General features: G+C 35.8%; 1 protein-coding gene across 4 annotated transcripts in view; it reads right to left on the minus strand.

The window, feature by feature from the left end:
- The window catches only part of ulk1b (unc-51 like autophagy activating kinase 1), a 44384-nt gene extending 26275 nt beyond the window's left edge, over positions 1-18109 (minus strand). For all 4 annotated transcript variants that reach the window (XM_087300968.1, XM_087300966.1, XM_087300967.1 and 1 more), the window contains exons 1-12: positions 17499-18109; positions 16976-17068; positions 16825-16866; positions 8844-8876; positions 8370-8406; positions 4976-5149; positions 4419-4492; positions 2892-2993; positions 1857-1915; positions 1675-1757; positions 1395-1445; positions 327-415 (exon numbers count right to left, since the gene is read on the minus strand). In XM_087300968.1, coding sequence (XP_087157094.1) covers positions 327-415; positions 1395-1445; positions 1675-1757; positions 1857-1915; positions 2892-2993; positions 4419-4492; positions 4976-5149; positions 8370-8406; positions 8844-8876; positions 16825-16866; positions 16976-17068; positions 17499-17588 — 927 coding nt within the window. In that variant the 5' untranslated portion in view covers positions 17589-18109. The remainder of the gene's footprint in view (positions 1-326; positions 416-1394; positions 1446-1674; positions 1758-1856; positions 1916-2891; positions 2994-4418; positions 4493-4975; positions 5150-8369; positions 8407-8843; positions 8877-16824; positions 16867-16975; positions 17069-17498) is intronic.
- Positions 18110-20122: the final 2013 nt, after the last annotated feature.

Consider the following 20122-nt stretch of genomic DNA (forward strand, 5'->3'; position numbering starts at 1 on the left):
AGACACACTTGTAAACTGTACACAGTTTACAAGGACTCTCCAAATGTGTAATGTATATTAAATGGTAAAAAAAATGCTTATTAAATGGGCTCACACCACCTCTACCCCAAACCCACCCTCCACAGGAAGCCCGTGGCCAATTTTGCATGTCACAACACTGTTAAGTATGATTTAAGCGTTTTGAATTACAAGGACTCAAGGTGTGTCTCGTAAACCATTTAATAGAGCACAACTAGGTCAATCCTGTGCCATTATACATTTCCCTGTCCTTGTAAACCACATAAGCAAGTAAAAACACACTTACGTACATACAGACATACACTTACAGGAGGAGAGGCCAGGTGTGAAGTAGATGAACTGCTGCATGAGCTTGCAGAGGCTGAATTGGGAAAGCATGTCACGGTCACTGGTGTAGCTGTGGAGATACGTAGACACACACACACACACACACACACACACACATACACATACACAATGATGATGCTGCAAGACGGATGGTACTTTCCATAAATACAGTATGCTATGCTCTCCGATGACTATGCATTTCAGTTTAGAGGTCATCTCAACCTTTTCAACTCTGATTTAGACCCTTTGGACAGCATGACAATAGGATAAGAATGTGTTTCTGTAATTTGGGAGAACATATGATGCTAATTATGCTACACTCTATATTCATTTACGAAGACTGTAGTGTTGTTAAAATCACAATTAAGTGCCAGATCAGATGGATGGATGGGTATTAATTTTTTTTAGATACAAACAAAATTATCTGACTTACTTTTAAATTAATTTGACCAAAAATATGATAACCAGTTAAGTGTAGAAATAATTTTTACTTTTCTATTTTCTTGATATGGATATTTGATGCTTGGATATTTGATGCTTGGATACAACACACTCAACAAGTTCTCTTCTTTCCTATTGGCTTCCTGACAAGGACTACGCATGCATTATCACTTTATTATATACACAGCGTATCCCACAGACCTAAGAAAAAAGAAAAATCTGCTATTATGAACTACAATCCCCTTTCTGAATGACGGCCTGAATGATGCAGAATAATACAGCTCATTCACAAGCACGATGGCGCCAACACTGAAGGCATCAAAGATGACGATGATGATCTTCACTGCTGAAGTTACACTGTTCTTGTGCTTCATTTTAAAATGAAAACACACAAGAAAACAATTCCTCATGAGAAATAATGCTATGATCATATGAATATAAAACTTGCTGATCTGTATTAAGACCTTTTAAGATTTTACAAACAACAAAAACCCTGCATAGCTCATAAAAAATAAAATTAAAATAACATTCCTCATGATTTGCATTTGCTTTGTCTGACCTTTTAAAATTGACAAAAAGCATTAATTAAAACAGTGTGTATAACTCACACTTCTTCATAGATGAGCTTGCTTCCAAAAATGGATGTCTGAAGAATTCATCTAGAAAAACAGAAAAGATCTGACAATGAGCACAAGATGGCTGTACAATAGAGAGTGACCGAATCATTTTAAACAATAAAAACTCCCAACTAGTGTGAATGCAGAAGTCAATATTTGAAGTTGATCATTTCAGAATTGTCAAGACAAGAGCGAGTCTTGTACAATCATTTTAGGACAACTTTGATGAAAGATTTTGACCCACACATGTTGATTATTGTAGGATACTCACCGAAGTCCATTCGGTCCTTATGGTTCCTCTGCAGGAGGCCGAGCAGCAGGTGTCTGAGATGGGTGGAAGTTTCTCTGGGAATGCTAAATAGAGAGACCGAATGGAATTTTACATGTGGCTTAGATGAGTCTGAACAATAATTTGGTTAAATCCATCAATAAGTCAATAAGAGATGCACTTACTTTGGGCTAAGAGTTTTATTTTTCTCATAAAACAAGCGGAGATCCTGGGGACTGCTGGCCTGATGGGAAGACAATCAAAACTAACTTAATGCAACGTAAATCATTTTCTATTTCAATTTATTTTTCATTTTCCTACTGTCAATTCTACATCATTTATCATGCTCTACCCTTGTGTATTGTTCAAATTGACTACCTTTAGTTTTGTTTGTGGCTGTTTTTGTTCCATTGACTTCTATTATAATGCCATTTATTGATTGCAAAGCACTGATACCATATAATCATGCATTCTTACTGTTGGTGGTTTTCCTTGGATGCAAGAGGTACAATTTGTAATATTTTTTTACTGCTCATTATCATTTGGTACGATTAACCCTTTAGATAGGCCTGTGCAAAACAGTATCTGGCTTTGGCTATGGAGTAAAACAGCAGATTATAGTGTACATGCATAGATACACTTACTATGTTACGGATGTTCTGAGAGCTGAGCTGCTTATTTTCATTTTCTCAGACATATCAAGGTAAGTGCACAAAGGTCTCTCTCACACACTTGCTCGCTCGCACGCACACAGTACTACATATAACACAGTGTAAAAGCCAGGAACTAAGCTTTTTTTTTTCACTGCGACTGATGATCAACAGTACAAATCACACATTGTACCTCTTCCCAACAGAGAAAACCACCAACAGTAAAGAATGCTTAATTACATGGTATCATAGCTTTGCAATAAAAAAATGTCACTACAATCGAAGTCAATGGGGCAAAAACAGCCACAAACATAATGAAAGAGTAGCAAATTTACCCAGAGAGTATATTGTTGAGTTTTTGAAACTCTTCAAAGCATTTTTCCAAAATATGTGTCAAAATAAGATTTGTCCCTAAAAATCATTCCATTTGCTGAAAGACAGTGAGTTGTGGCCAAATTAAGACTCAAAATAACTCCACTGTGGATAAAAACATCCCCAACAGCACACAAGGGTTAAAATGACAGCTATATAGTTAACTCAAAGTGCATCTGCTCCCATTACGGTACGTACCTGAAATGGAGCCTTCCCAGTCAGACACTGAAACACAATGGTCCCTATGCTCCACAGGTCAGCCTTGGCATCATAGTTTTGTGACATGATAACTTCAGGAGCCTGGTGAACAGCATTTTACAAGTAGAATCAAAGTTATGCACATATATGCAAAGGAGAGGTGTAAATGCTATTTAATTGATATGTATAATAATAAATAAATAATACAAATACAAAACTTGTCTTCAGAGTCTGAAAGCATTAAATGTGTGATGAAGCCTTTCCAAATACAATTCTGCAAATCCCTATATGGAATTATTTATTTTTATTATAGAATATAATACACAGTCGAAGAGAAAATAATTAGCCCTCCTGTGAAATTTGTGTTCTTTTTCAAATATTTCCCATGTGAGGTTTAACAGAGCAAGAACGTTTTTCCACAGTATTTCCTATATTTATTCTAGAGAAAGTCTTATTTCTTTATTTCTTTTAGTTTGGATGGCATCATTTGATCTTTTAAGCTGCTAAGATAAATATTACTAGCCCCCTTCGGAGCCTATTATTTTTGATTGGCAACAGAACAAACAACTTGCCTAATTAACCTAACTTGCCTATCGTCTTGTTAAGTCACGACGTATGAAATACTTTTTCTGAGTCCAAGCTGCTACTCATTTGAGTTGAGAAAATATTAGTTTATGGCCACTATAGTCTTATCACGCATTAAAATGAATTTTATATAAAATCATTGTGTACACGACAGTGTCTGGACTTGCTACATCACAGACACCGATATTTTAACAATTTATAAAAAAATAAATATTTTCTCATGGGTGTACATATATTTTTGGTAAAGCATGGGTATCTATATATTATGATCATAATTTTCGAAAGTATTACAGCACTTTGTAAACATTTATTATTACCATTTGTTGAGTCTCTTTATACATAAAGCACTTGGACCCGAAAGCCGCTTCGAGTGACATCCCACTTAACAAGAAACCTCATTAACCCAGTAAAACCTTGAAATTGGACCTTAAGCTGAACTCTAGCATCTTGCAAAATAACTAGAAAAATATTATGAAATTACTTATTAAAACTATTGTTTAAAAATGTGTTGAAAAGCTTACAGAAAATGTGATTTACAATGTATACAACCTTCTTTTTAGAAACAACATTGCGTATGTCTGGCTTCTTTTTTTTTTTTTTTTGGCAACATTCAGTTCTGAAAAATTTGATATCGCAGAGTAACGCTACTGCATTTCATTCCTGAATGAATGGATTTCTTAATGGCTCAATGATAAACTGAGTGAAGCAATTATTCAATGATAATTTTATAAAGACACAATTAATTTTCAATGAATTTACTGGTGGTCTTAGTGTCATATTAATTTGTCATATCAAAAACACACTCAGCAATATACTATTTAATTATCATTATTAAAAATAGCGATAGTAATTTAAAAAATCTATAATAAAATCCCTCCCAAAAATGAGAATCTATGTCAGACAGCACTCATGCAATGTGTAACAAGAAAATAACCATTATACCATGTACATCGGAGACCCACAGAGAGTGGCAGCCATCATGTTGTTCTGGAGGTACCTCGCAAAGCCAAAGTCAGCTAAAAGAAACCAAAATAAGATCTTAGAAACTACACTTGTGAAGCAGTTGCGGCTTACAAAAAAAACATGCTGTTAAATCAATAACAGACATTACAAAGTCTTTTGAAGTTAATATTTGCTTTATAACTATAGTAATGTTTTCCCCTATCACTAAACATAATTCTATCACTGGTTTACACCAATTCAGTTTTACCAAAACATCCAAAACAATGTTTAATCAGCAAAAGCCAGATGCCCTAAAGTATATGGATGTGGTCTCAAGAGTTTCTAAAGTTTTGAAAGCTGAAAATGTAAAAATTATATACATGACACTTAAACACACAGGCACAGACACAAACAGATTCACAGACACAAACAGATTCACAGACACAAACAGGTACACACAGACACACGCGTGCACGCACGCACGCACGAACGCACGCACGCACGCACGTACGCACGCACGCACGCACGCACGCACACACACACACACACACACACACCTATCTTAATGCAGGTGTTGTTGAAGTGAGACTTTCGGCCTGCAGGATGGGACAACAGGATGTTTTGGGGTTTCAGGTCTCTGTGGATGATCCCTTTGGCCTGCAGAACCCTCATGGCCCCTGTGATCTGCTGTAGGAATACTCGGATGGTGTCTTCACTTAAAGTGCCCTTTGCTGAAAGAAATTCATGTTACTTTAGTTATGCAATATATATTAAAAACTTACAATATATTATTATTTTTGTACATTATGTTGCTGCATTTTTGTCTCACTTAAAAGGATAGTTTGCCCAAAAATGAACAATTTCCAATTTCCTCACTGTTTACCCACACTTGATGGTTCTAAACTAAATAGAAATTAAATTTCTTTGTTCAGATATTCTAGTATCTTGCAAAAAAGTGAAGTGATAAAAATGTATTAGTAAAATATTATGAAATTTGTTTTTAAAACTATTCTTTAAAAATGTGTTTAAAAAATCTTGCAGAAAGAGTGATTTTTTCATTTATATGTTGTTGTTTTTTTAAGAATATTGTGTTGTTTTTTTTTAGTTTCAGTATGCTTTAACTTTTTCTTTCTGATTTGACCTGAAAAGTCAAGATTCCATAAGTGTCTAGACACTCCAGAACCACTACTTCCTCTGTACACAAGCTCACACCCTACAGTCTACAGTTGCTGCTTCCTCAGACCCGCTTCAAACAAAACTTACATACACAAACACACACCCAAAACTGTTCTGGTCGAACTTCCTGAGTGTTGCTTTGCAAGATTTTGATATAAACTCATATCACATGTTTCATCTTGCAAGCAAGCAAAACGCTTATCAAATAAGAGGAAATAAAAATGTCAGAACTGAGAGAAAAAACTATGAGAATAAAAAAAAAATGTGACCAAGTATATAGAAACTCAGTACTACACTCAGAACTGCATGAGAATAATCATATTCGTAATTAAAAACAATTGTGACAAATAAAGTCACACTTCTGAAGATAACATCCAAATTGCAAGATGGCCAATTCAAGAGAAAAGTAAGAATTGCAAGTTGTTAAATCAAAATAGAGAGGAAAAGAATAGAGTTTATATTGTAAGTATTACTTTCCTCAGAATTGAAAGTTTATTATTTGTATTTTTGAGTTTACATCCTTTCACACACTTCTAATATCATGTCTTATGATCTCTAATTAAGAGGTTATATGTTGCAATTTTGACTTTTTCCCTCAGAATTAAAGCTTTACATCTCACCATTTTTGTAGGGGTGTCAAAATGAAAGTTTCTTCGATGCACTGCAATGCAGATGTGGACAATTCTGTATCGGTTTATAAATAGATCATCACCAGTTATTACGTACTGACGTAATTAATCTCATATGAGCCATGTCATGGTAGTATTCGCATGAGGCGAGGGCGAGTAAATAAAATGCTCCAACTCCTAAAAAAGCAGACACTGCATGTGAGATTGCTGGACATCTTTTCCACTGACACTGAAATACAGCAGAACCAAGAGTTATTATTTTTACTGTTCTCTCTCTGTGTGTGCCTCTGTCTCAGTCTCTCTCTCTCACTTTAGACTTTTGAACTGCTACCAAGTTTGTAAGGTAGGTTTTTCCTCTCCTCTATCGCTACTAAAGCAATACTTGAGGATCCTGACATGAGTGTATCTGTAGAGCGAGTTTCCTCCATGCCATGTATCACGGATCAGCTGTGATTGCTGCGCAATGTGCACTTTATTACACGCATATAGTCACGTCACTCATCGGTAAACAGCGCTGACGGTATTAGAGCCAATCGCAGCCCTTTCGATTGAGCGTGTGAACACAATGACCAATCATAAGGATATAAGAATATGCTCGATGTTCAAAAAGCAAACGGAACATTTACATTAGTTTATTAGCTATAAATGCTCATGTCATCTTCTGTGACTGTATTTGAGTTTAGTTTGAAATATTCAAAGAGTGTTTTCTTTGAGCAGTTCAAGTTAAAGGTACAGTTTGTTTATTTGACTGCTTGTAAGGGACTAAATTGTACTACAAATAACATACTGTATAAATATAAATATATAAAAAAATTTTATTGAAACATTTTTGTGTTGTGAAAAATATCTATATATACAGTTGAAGTCAGAATTATTAGCCCCACCTGAATTATTAGACCGCTTGTTTATTTTTTCCCCAATTTCTGTTTAACAGAGAGAAGATTTTTTCAACACATTTCTAAACATAATAGTTTTAATAACTCATCTCTAATAACTAATTTATTTTATCTTTGCCATGATGACAGTAAATAATATTTTACAGGATATTTTTCAAGACACTTCTATACAGCTTAAAGTGACATTTAAAGGCTTAACTTGGTTAATTAGGTTAACTTGGCAGGTTAGGGTAATTAGGCAAATTATTGTACAATGATGGTTTGTTCTGTAAATTTTCAAGAAAGAATATAGCCTAAAGGGGCTTATAATTTTGTCCCTAAAATGGTGTTCAAAAAATTAAAAACTGCTTTTATTCTAGCCGAAATAAAACAAATAAGACTTTCTCCAGAAGAAAAAATATCATCAGACATACTGTGAAAATTTCCTTGCTCTGGTAAACATAATTTAAAAAATTTTAAAAAGAAGAAAAAAATTCAAAGGGGGCTAATAATTCTGACTTCAACTGTATAACTGTGGATGGAAAGCATTATCAATGCACTGTGATGTATAATTGAAATGAATCGATGACATGACAATCGTAACTGTAGCAAACTGTGAGACAAGTGTAGTCTCACCCCAACCATTTTGAGCAATCAAACATCTCAATTAGGAGGAAAAAGTGGAGGAAATAAAATTAGAATTGTGAAAAGTTTTAATTTAAGTATAAAACAGAATCCTCACAGTTGTGAGTTTATAATTTAAAGGGATAGTTCACCCAAAAACTTTGAGCTTCTTTCTCCTGTTGAACACAAAGCAAGATATGCTGAAGAATGCTGGAAAAAAAGCCATTGACTTTCATATTATTTTTGTTTCCACTATCAAAATGGCTGTTTTTCTAACATTCTTCAGTTCAGAATATCTTGTTTAGTGTTCAGCAGAAGAACGAAATTCCTAAAGGTTTAAAACCACTTAGGTGTGAGAGGAAATTTTACATGTTACCTGAGATATAAGCTGGCAATATTGTGATAAAAGTTGCAACAACCTTTCAAACATTTTAATTTTGTGCCAAAAAACAAGCTCTTAAGTCACTTAATTCAATCCAAACCAACAAAATAATGATGCATTAATTACTCATGAGTCATTATTTAAAAGAAATCCTATAATTTACTAAAAAGAACCAGATGTGCTGGTGAGAATCCACAGAGCACATAAAAAATGACCTCAACCCAAAAACGAGGTCAAAGCATGATAGATGAGATGTCCCACTTACAGTGCAAGTAGTCAGCCAGGTCTCCCCCGTTGCAGTACTGCAGTTAAAGAAAGAACATTGATCCTTTTACTTTGAATAAGAGCACCACAAAACAATGCCGCATGACAATTCGCATCTGAATCATCTGCAGTGAACTAAGCTCCATTCAGATGCATATTAAAACAAGCCACTCAGAAAAGAAGGGCCATTATGTCCCTTTGTACACCCATGAGGAGCTTCCTAGCAGCCCCACTGCCTTTCTTTGAGCTTTTTTTGACAGCTGGTGGTGTGGCCTGTATAGCAGGCAGAGTTTCAGAACAATCGGGAAAAACTTAACAAATCCTCACTAATCAAACCAAATTCCTAGTTTATATCTTTCTGAGGTTATTGTGTTATTAATGACTGCAGATGTTTTCCATTGACTCCATGGTGTGGCTAATTGAATGCATTACCAGGTACAAGTTGGAATAATAAGGAAAAAACAGGCCCACTTACCTCCATTACAAGGTACACGGAGCTAGCCGTTTCCTAGAAAGAGACATGAGTAATGAGATTTAACACTGGAACAGACATGTGCTCAAATGAACTCTGGTTCTTTCATAAAAATATTAAAAATACATGTGAACAACAATGTTAACACACTCACAGTCAAATAAATGTAATAACAAATACAATTTAAAATGTTTCCGAAAGAAGTCTTTTCTGCTTACCAATAATGTATTATTTTCAATGTGTCAATTTTGTAATTTATTATTACAGTGAAAACAAAACTTGATTATTTTTTTCTTTTATAGTTTTCTATTTGATTATATCAGTGGTCCTCAACCCCCAGGCCATGAAACTGTAACGGTCCATGGATCAATTGGTACCATGGCTTCACAAGAAATCATTAATTATTTCTATTTTATTTAATATCTGAGTCTGAACGATATTTATTTTAAAAATCTTTTATTTTGAAAAATGACTATAAAAAATGGCTATATCTCAGACACTTAAGAGCTGAAATTTAACCCACAAGCTAGCAAAATAAGTAAGAAACCGATGTCTTTGGAAAGGTACTTTGCAAAGGGGAAAAGGCACAATAAAGGACCCACGAGCTGCCAAGGAATTAATCTACAATGCATTTGTCAACAAATCAGGTGAATCATGTATCTTTGTGCGTGCAAGTTGGTTATTTCCAATGAAGGCACATGGACTGCATTGCATATTGGGAGCACCTAGTTGAAAACATCTTTCAGAATGCTGCGAGCACACCGCCTGACACATGACAAGAACTGACTGAGCAACTTCATGCTTTTTATAGAATAAAGTGCCGTGCACAGACCTTTGAGGGTGGTTAGGGGCGTGGGGGTTGGAGGGGTGGGGGAAGAGGATGAGGAATGTTGGGGATAAGGGCACTTTCATTTTTGGGGAGCACTTTCTCTACAAGAAAAAAAAAAAGAGCAGCTCAAAACCCCATTGTGCACTGATAAAATGTACACATTTTTAAAGACTTATTACTTCAGACAAACATTTTTTTTTTATTTTCTACATAAATAAAACTTGTAGTTACAGCAACGTTTTGTCAGCTTGACATCCTCTAAGAAAATGTTGAGGGTCGTCTAGAAATCTACATAGAACCACAACCCCCAACCTACCCGGGAAATGGTAAAATTTTCAAGCGTTGACTGTAGGCATGGGCCGGTATAAAAATTTGGATGGTATGATAACCTTGGATAAATATATCACGGTTTTACTGTTTCATGTATTGTGATTATGTCTCTAAATTATGCTCTTTTTTAATGTCTGGTTAAAAAGCAAGCACTTTTCCCCCCTTTGAACACAATATATTCAATTTTGAGAAACATTTAAAATATTTTGGAGCAGCAAACATGTCAGGCTAAATAATTCAAATGAATTATTGACTTCTGCTTTCTTCATTTGTTTCTAAAACACACATTTCTTTAAATTTAAAAACTATTTTTGCAAATATGTTCTGCTAGACATACTGTTGTCCTAAAAAAAATGTAAATAAATAAATAAAAAACTTACATATACCTTAGGAACGGTACAGAAGAAAATTTTAAAAGGTTTTAAAACCTTGACTTTTCCAAACCGCGGTACACCTTGAAAACGCTTATCTTCTCATGCCTAGTTGACTGGTCCACGGTGATAAAAAGGTTGGGGATCACTGGTTTTTATGACATGACTTTTTAACTTGTTTTTTTGCCCCTGTAATACCTATTAAACATCCAATAAATGTAGCCTTGGGAAACACTTTTTTAAACAAACATTTGATAAGTTATATTTGTAGAGTTTACAGCAGACACTGGAGCTGGTATTAACAGTGTGTGTGTGTATTGTAAATGCAGTGAACTGATGCTTATCCGCACATGGCGAGAGTGTTTTTCCCTGCTCTGGTAATAATGGGCTAATAAAGGCCAGGTGGAGACCAAAGGTTACAGGCTTCACTGGGCATTTTCACAGTTCAACATGTGAACCGTGCACTGGTGTGACAGATTTCTATTGAAGGCAGCGCACACACCATTGAAACTCACTCAACACAAGAGAGCACTGATACTGCTGATGCTGTGAAATCTGAGTGCTGCTAGCCACGATACTGTGGCAGATTTCCAGAGTGTAGTATACACCATCGTGTAAAAAAAAATAAAAAATAAAAAAAACACCCTGAGACATATTGTGATGAACAAGCTAAGGTTGTATATTGTAATTTAACAGTTTTGTGTTAGCCAACTAAAACAAAACATCAGAAATTATACTTGCCTGACAACATTAAAAGTATATTTGCAGGCAGGAATGCCTTTAAGCGGGATTAAGTTGATTCTAAGGACGCAATCACAATATGCTATCCGAACCGTGCCCTGGCCCGTTTCCTGGATCGTTTGAGAAGTGTGAGTGCTCTGAATTGGGCTCAAACGCAGTTCACTTGGTCGGCCCTGGCCCGGTTGGAAGAGGTGTGCCTGAGCGCAGTTCACTTGGGCTTTGGTGCGGTACACTTGTAGTGTGAGTGACTTTTAAAGAACTGTTTCATATGGATTTATTAATCATTATACTGTTCAATGAACGCAAACTGTCGTAGATTATTAAAGACGCAAATCCTTCACTGCATGACAGCTGCAACTTTAGTAAACCGCTTAATTCCTGCAGCACAAGTACTTTATGATTGTTTATGAACGTCAAAAGTGGCTGATCTGTTCAGCGAAATATTTCACTGCGTGTCACTGCATCCCAAAGGACCAAAGCTATATAACTAAAGAAATCTCCACTGTGCTGAGCGAGAACGCTTTTTACTGAACAGCGCATCAGATTATGTAAGCGTGCTCAGGCCCAAATGCGATTTGAGTGCAGGCCGTCCGGGAGGACGGGAGGGGGGACAAGTGAGCTTCGGCCCGGTTCAAGGCAACTGTACATAGCGCGAGTACGCCCTAAGGGCCCATGCACTTTGGGGCCCCTAGAGGTCTGTTTTATTAGTATTAAAGCTGATTTATACTTTTGCGTTAAGCACGCAGGCGATCCAGTTTTTGTGCGGTCGCATAGCCCTCGCCATAGCTGATGCGCACCTCTCAAAAAATAACTACAAGTGCAACGAAGCATAGCACAAGCTCTGTGATTGGTCGGCTTGGTAGCACTGACAAGTGTGGGAGGGGCCAAGAGCTGCAAGAACCCACTAGAGTGGGTGTTTACAATGTTGAATCCCGTGAAGGAGCTTCAGTTAGAAACTTTTGTTTTGTGTTAACCTTATGATAAAAGTTGTTGCACATCCCCTGGTTCCCACCTCAAAATAAGCAAGTATTAGCTAGGCGTACATCAAGATAGCATTTAGAAAAAACAAAACACCCACAACGAAACTTAAAACAGAGCAACACAAACTGCACTCAGAAGTTTAAATGTATGGATATGCACATGACATGCACGGTGGGTCATGGCAATCGCTCGAGGAAGAAGTAGAAATCAGCCTTTAAGAGTATAAGGAGGGGGCCCAACCTTAAATATTCTTTCATAGAGCCAAAAATTGCTATCGGCATCCCTGTTTGACTGTATACGTCCATCATTTTTAATGATTTTTTTGTTGTCTGTGTATGCATGTACTTTTTTCAAGTGACTTTGTCACTTTTATTTTTAAAAAAATCTTTATTTTTTGACTTCCAGTATTGCTCATTATTGGTCCATATTGCCTATTGTTTCAGTTGTTAATTTGTCAAAATTGGCTAAAGCTGCATTAGTAAATGCTTAAGATTAATGAACAATGATCATAAAGAAAGGCAAACACACTGCATGTATACAAGCAATTTTTATCACCATGTTCGATTGATAAACTAACACAAGCAAAATTATCAAGAAATAAAAAAGAGAAAGATGTCCATAAGGATAAACAAGGGTTAAATACAAGCAACAATTCTAATGATGCTTGCAGCTATAAAAAATCTTGTTTTAGAAATGGTTTTGAACCTGCTGCTCCTCATCCAGACAGCAATAAAGCAGTAATGTCAGTAGGCAACAGGGCAATGATTAACACATATGCACACACAAAGACTATAAAAAACCTGGCTTCAGTAAACAAGAACAGACTAAACAAAACAAAAGCATGATATCTTGTTGAATCCATGCCAGATGGGCTTCTCCAAAAAGAACTAAACATGCAACCACCCTATCAACAGTTATCAGACCCACAGGACAGGTTTGGTGTTTGCTGTCAGGTCAGCTTTTACAACACCATAATCCTGTTATTTCCCAAGCTTACAGCTAAGGCCTCTGGAAAAAAAAATACAGAGTAGCCCACTTAGAACAACCTTATCACCAAGCAACAGATGACCTCCCCCTTCTGGTGTCTGCTTCAACCAATCAGGCGAATCGGCTGATCTGTGAGTGGCAAACGCTGCTGACTCGGCACTGCTGAAGTTTTACTTTCTGCCACCGAAGATAGACCTCAGTTGGCTTTGCTCGGAGCACTCATACTGAAACTAGGCCAAACATCGCTGTTTAATGACAACTAGCGCTCGAATGAGCTTCCAAAATCCAACATACAGTCACAGACAGCAAGGTGCCTAGATGACTGATGTTCATGTGGGTGATCAAGTGAGCTTTGCTTATGAACACAGCAGGCCCGAATGTTGAATTTAACCACAGACACGGCAGGGATCCTGCTAAACTGGATCTGGAGAGGAGCTTTATGCAATTTTACCTTGTTACTCATTTCGTTTCAAATGCAACTGTGATCGTTTGCGCTCTAATATTGATATTGATCTGTAGTATTCCTGAAGTGACTGAGATCAAGTACTATATATTCACACATTTAACTGGGAGTTTCACAGCCAGACTAATATACTTATAAAAATAAATGTTCAGAAGTATTAACATGACCGATTTTTGTTTAGCCTTGTTTAGGACCTTTCAGTGAACGCTTCTTAAAAGAGCACTGAGTGCAAAAAAAGAGAACCTTTTGCACTATAAAGACCAATTTTGTGAAAAAGAAAGGATGTACCAATGCTTAAAGACACTTTATGGAACCACAAATGCCAATAAAGTTTTTATATAGTCTTAAGAATGTAGTTAAATGGCTTTTTGCTACAGTAAAAAACATTTCTAAAACAATCTAAAGAACAATTTCTCACTATTAAGAAACTTTTGTGACACGAAAAGCTGGTTATAAAATTTCTAAATGCCATTAAAGTATCTTTTTATTAAGAGTAAATATATTTTTTACTATAAAGAACCCTTTTACCCTGGTCAGATCACATGAATTTGTCATGATTTTGGCACAGTTATCCTGAAGCAGGGTGTCGTGGTGATTTGTAAACGACAAATGGGCATCGTAATACAAGATTCAATCGTTACTTCTTGTGTAATGTGGCATAGATCACGACATCCGATCCCATTCCTGCTATGACTCACGACACCATCCCAGAAAGTCTAGCATGTTTAATTTTTTTCTCATTCTTCACGTTGAGTTCTGTCATGTGGGTGACACTGTGCAATAGGAGCACATAATTTCTCGATTATATCAGTGGGTGCTGCTGTTAATGCACTGGTCAGGTAATCAAAAATAGGCTGCATATTTACTTATGGGTGGGTCTTGGGTGGATAAGATCATTGGTTGTGCAAACTAACTACCTTTTTTAAAATAATAAAGTGTTTTAAGCAATTTTACCTGACAGACTGGAATAAATATGCAGACATCTTCATTATCACAACAAGTTTCTGAGTTCTCTTATCCTTCCAATAGAGTTTGTTCTTCTGATGTAATCTGGGAACATTTTCAGTGCGGCGAATACATCGCAAAAGCACTTTCTGCTTATTCAAATTTGTCATTAATAGTGCAAACAGTTTGATATAGGCTTCTCTGAAACTGTGAATATTGCACGTTAAATTATTTTATTTAACAAACCAACAGAATCTAAAGGCACTATATGCTCAAGGTTTTGACGCATATAGCGGATTTGTCTTGAAGCAAATCACCTCAAATGTTATTCATTATTAAAATTAAAATTATAGCAAATGAAATTCGTTTCAAAAAGATATTTTTTCTAAGAAAAAAAAAAAACAAAATATAAATTTGTTAGTGCCCCTCCACTACTCAACTATACAGGTGGATGATTTGTTTCACTCTGAGCAAAATAAGGTTTTAATAAATGCTACACTGAGATTGTATCATAAATCTCAGTTATATATTTGCAAATTTTTTTATATGTCATTATTTTAAAGATTATGCCTAGCGCATCTGATTTTTCCTTGGTGCTTATGTGCTCTTATTTTCTTTGTCTCACCCGCGGCAAGTTCAGGCTAGGGATTGTTTAATAGGAAACCTATGGCAGGAAAATACATATTTAGATTTAAAAAAAAAAATCTTAATATTAAAAGGAATCATAATTTTTATCCTATCTATGGTGTAAGGAATGTCCTTAAATAGTGTAGTTATTAGTTGTCTGCAAGCATCAGTGTTTATTAAGATTGAAATAAGAAAAAAAACACTCGTGACTGCTTTGAGAAATAACACTCGCCGTAGACATCACGAGATGACTGATCGTGAAGGAACGTGTAGTCTTGCACATTTGTTACAGACGACAAGTCAAAGACAAAAATCACATAATCTGACAGAGTGACTTTGTAACCGACATTAAAAATTGTGTGATCTGACCAGGGCTTAAATTAAATTGTTCTATGAATGCTAAAATATTCAAATTAAGAAGAAAAAAAGATCAAAATAATGAAAAAAAATGATAATAACAATAAACTTTCATTAAAAGAATAAAGAAGTCAATATCTATGTGTCTCTTTAATATTAATAATCAAATAGCTCGGTTGCACTAAAAATAAGCTCTGCCTGAAAGCTTGTTTCTATGTTCTCAAGCGAGAGATGACCAGATTAACTCTTGCCAGGGTTATCCTGCACAAACAAGCACAAGTTTGTCACATGTGGCAAAGAGCCAAGAAGCTCACTGTGACTGTTCCCTTCAGGGTAGTGCAAGGATAACTCCTCAAACTTTAATGCATTCAATTCACAGACAGGCAACACCACAGCAGAAAGTGGTGTGACTATACAGATGATGTGAGAGGAGGTCAGATCAGAGAAGTATGTGAACCGAGACACTTGAGCTGTACCTTCTGAAAGCAACACCAGAGTGTGAGCCTTCCTTCACAAAACTGCCATTAACAGATTGGAGACAAAAGCAACATCAATCAACCTCAGTGTAAACTGGGAATACTAACTAAAAACAGTACTTGCACTGTATTGAAATCTTTTAGTGGTGTGGTATAGTATATAGATAAAAGTCAAATCACATTTCACACCCTTACATGAAAGCTCAATGTTTTTTTGTAACCTGATTAACTGGTTTTCAAGGACTAATGTTGTTGGTACTGCTATCTAGAAACATAAATGAGTGCCAAGTACAAAAGGGATTAAACTAATTAATATGGTTACAAGTTCGGTTCAAAAACAAACACTGCTTTAAATTAGATCTACTAATGGTTGGAGATACAACATGTATTCTGAAGTCCAACTGGCTTTACCCTAAACCAATAAAACATGCCTGGCATATTAACCTCCGGATGACCCTAAGGACAGAGCTAATACTGAGAACCCAGGTGTTTGAAAAGCGTGTCGATACTCTGGCGTTGCAGCTTTCACTCGCACCACTGCAATAAGACATTTACTGTGTGCCAATGAACTTCATATGCTGGATCAAACGAGAAAACAAAATGAAATCGATTTTTATCCCTCTTGTAAAAAAAAACAATTGTGTAACCCAGACTCCAATGCCCATAATGCCTTGCAGCACACTCATTAAAAACAAGTGCACATGTCATGTCAACAGAGGAACATGTGACTGCTTTTAACCAATCACTGCAAAGAAAGTCAAACAAGACTCAGGAGCATTTTAATGCAAGATAACTAGTAAATTATTTAATATATGAAGTTATCTAGCAATTTATATTATTTCAAATATCTGCAAAATTCAGATTCAAATCAACCTACCTGAAAGTCGTGCAATGCAACGATGTTTTCATGTTTCAGTTCCTAGAAATAACAAATACGAATCATTTGCGCACTTAACACACTTATTTGCGCTCACACTTAATTTTATGGTCTGAATATGCAATGCATTGTCATTAAAACCAAAACTCACCTTCAATATCTTGATCTCTTTGCCCAGAAGAGTCTGCGATTTGGCCAAATTCTTCTTGTTTATGCATTTGACTGCAACCTCCCATTCATGCTTCTGAAAAAATGTGAACAATTTAAGAGATTATTCATAATCCCCTTGTAGTTTATATTGTATAAAACATGTACAGTGACATGCCCGTTCATGTCTATGGTCAGCCAGTGTTATTGTTTCTACTGTTTTCCAGTTTCTCTCATTAGCTTTCATGTATAAATCGGAAATGACACATTTAAAGCTCGGATACATGTATATAATGTGCTTTTAAAGCTTTCCACATCTCTGTTATATATTATTTGGCTTTAATCTCTCGTTCTCGTCTCCATCTGTTGTGCTCGAGGCCTTTAAGGTGGTAATGTTAGTTCTGCAACCAGTATGTAAACAAACCAAATTTAGAAAAACCGCACAATAACACCATTGCCACAAATTAAAATACTTTGAGACATTTGTTGTTTTTTTTCCAGATAACGTTACTATTAACGTATCTCACCTCTCGATGTCTGCCTTTGAAAACCACTGCGAAGGCACCGTGTCCTATGAGGTCCTTCCTGCTGAACTCGAATTTCCCGACAGTCTCCATCTCCGACCTGATCCCAAATATTGCAGTTGGACTATTTATGTGAAATAAAGCTGGCCCACAAATATCCTCTTTCTGCGTCCCTCTTCTCCTCTGTCTGGACGAGGCAGCTGGAAAGTTGAAACCCACTTCTGCGTGCCATGGGCAGCCTTTCCATACAAATGCTCTCCTCTTTCATGATATCCTGGATGTGAAGAGGAGATCTACTCCTTTTAAATATGTCAGTTCCCCATTTCGACGAAAGCGATTGTCGTAAATGTTCAATAAATAAAATCGTCACGCTAAAAAATACCACCTTAAAACGACAGCGATGGGTTTGTTTGTGTACATCCGATGTTGTCAGCTCTGCTAATTTCCTCGCGTTCGTGTTCGGGATAACATGAAGCCTACTTGTTCACGACTGTGCATAAAACGGTTGTCTTTTCACTAAATATCCCTGAAGTATCGGTAAAGCTCGAGCAAGATTTGTCTATTGGTCTCAACAAAGACCTCAATTTAGTCGAGGGCTGCAGTGTTGCGCATGCGCGCAAACATTTCACCCAGGCTCATTTGTTGACGTCAGGGAAGCGCTGTCACGTTCGCGTCACAGTGACACAAATTAGTTTTTTTTACAATCGCTATGACAGTTTTTTAAATACATTTACCAAGTTTCTTAAACTCTTAACACGGTAAGCACAACATCCGTTTTTGTAGGCTATACAATTAACACATAAATCTTGTTGATTTGATACAAAATGCATACAGTATGAACTTCTTTTACACCCAAGCTCCACCAAGACCAAAGCAATGTAATTTTACAGTCAAATTTACAAATGCTTTCACACTGTATGTCATGACAGATAACATCATGTTCTAAACATAATCTACATAGGCTGAAGTCAAAGTGAACTGCTGTGAACATCACATGCTTCACATTGTGAATTGAAACACAAGTATATTCTCTGTATTTTATTACATTTCCAGTGAGAAACAGCTTATTGCAGTTATGTAAATATTTAAATCAGCATAGATTCCCATCTAGGAACCACACTTAGGTGTTGAGGTTTTTCCAATCACATGATATGTTCTAAAAGAGGACTCTTGAGGTTTTTAAAAGGAATATTAAGTGCATCAAAAAAGACTGTCACCAGTTTGTCCAGGTAAAGTTATGCAATACAATCATTACTGTACTATGCACAGTGTGTTTTTAATTTTGTGTCTGAAGTACAGACACATTTAGGCCTATACTACTGTAAAGCAGTGATTGGTTAGTGATCAGTAAAGAATTGTGTTTCCACATTTGAGGAGTGTGTGTCTGTGTGTGTGTGTGCGTGCATGCTTGCGTGCGTGTGTGTTTGTGCATGTGTGAGTGTGCCTTGGTGAATAAGTGTAACATTTTGATTGGTTTTGTCTGGAAAAGAAAAGCAAGTAGATTCCTGTTCGATTTCTGTGTTTTGGGTAGAGAATTGTGTGTAGCATTTTAAAAAAAATTGTTTTATGCATTTGAAAACTAAGTTTAAGGCTGAGAAATAGCTTCTGGTTTTGGAGATTTGAGGAGTAGTTTTGCATTTTGAGTGAGATGTTTCAGAAATTGTGTGACGATAAAAGATTTTGTGTGCAAGCAGTTGCAAAAACTGTAAATTAATCAACCGATTTTATCTTATTAAACTATATATATTGATGTAAAATGTAAATTTTGTCAATTTCATACAGAAACTGTTTTTTTTTTTCAATTAAAAAACGTGGGTGGGCAGAGAACCAGTTATGAATCAGATGAGCTCTGATTTCTAAATTACAATTCTGTGTGACAGGTGTTTACTCATGTGATGAGTTAGTATATAAAAAGTAGCACAACTGACTTTACAATTTTGAATGTCAGTGTGTTCCTTGTGAAAACTAAATTTTCTGCATGAAAATTGTGCCCAATGCAGAGAATGTTTTGCAAAAAGTGTGTTTTAAACCTGCAATTTGAGTGTAAAACAGGAATTGTGCTTGTAGTTTAGCAGAATTGGTTCAGGGGGTTGGTGCATCAGTTACATGTTCTAGTCATTGAAGTACAAGTAATTGTGGGTAAGCAATTGGGAAAAACTGTAATGATAATATACAACAAAATGTTTCTGTTACTTTTAAAGATATTATTTTTGATTATTATGAATCTGTCTCTAGTAAAAGAAATGTTTGTTTTATTATAAATTTAGTTTATTTTCTTTGTAAATTCCATATCCACAAATGCAAATTTACTCATACCAAGCCATATTTTCCTGTTTTCTTTTACAAGAAGTTAGTCACTAAAATTTCATTATCCGAAAAAAAGCCAACAGTCAACTATTTCATTTTGTAATGATTTTAATGTATGTATTGTAATTGATCCTTAAACGTCTTACCCTCAAGGTTATTTTGTGTTCTTTCTCTTTTTTGTATCTTTTTTCATTGACAATGAAATCCATATTCTGTACTGTATACAAATATTGATACAAACATGTCAATTTTTTTTTTTTTGCAAAAAAAAGAAAACTATAAATCATAGGCCTATATATCAAATTAAGTAACTATATATT

This window comes from Danio rerio, chromosome 21 (assembly GCF_052040795.2).
Source record: "Danio rerio strain M-AB ecotype USA chromosome 21, GRCz13ab, whole genome shotgun sequence".
NCBI lineage: Eukaryota > Metazoa > Chordata > Actinopteri > Cypriniformes > Danionidae > Danio > Danio rerio.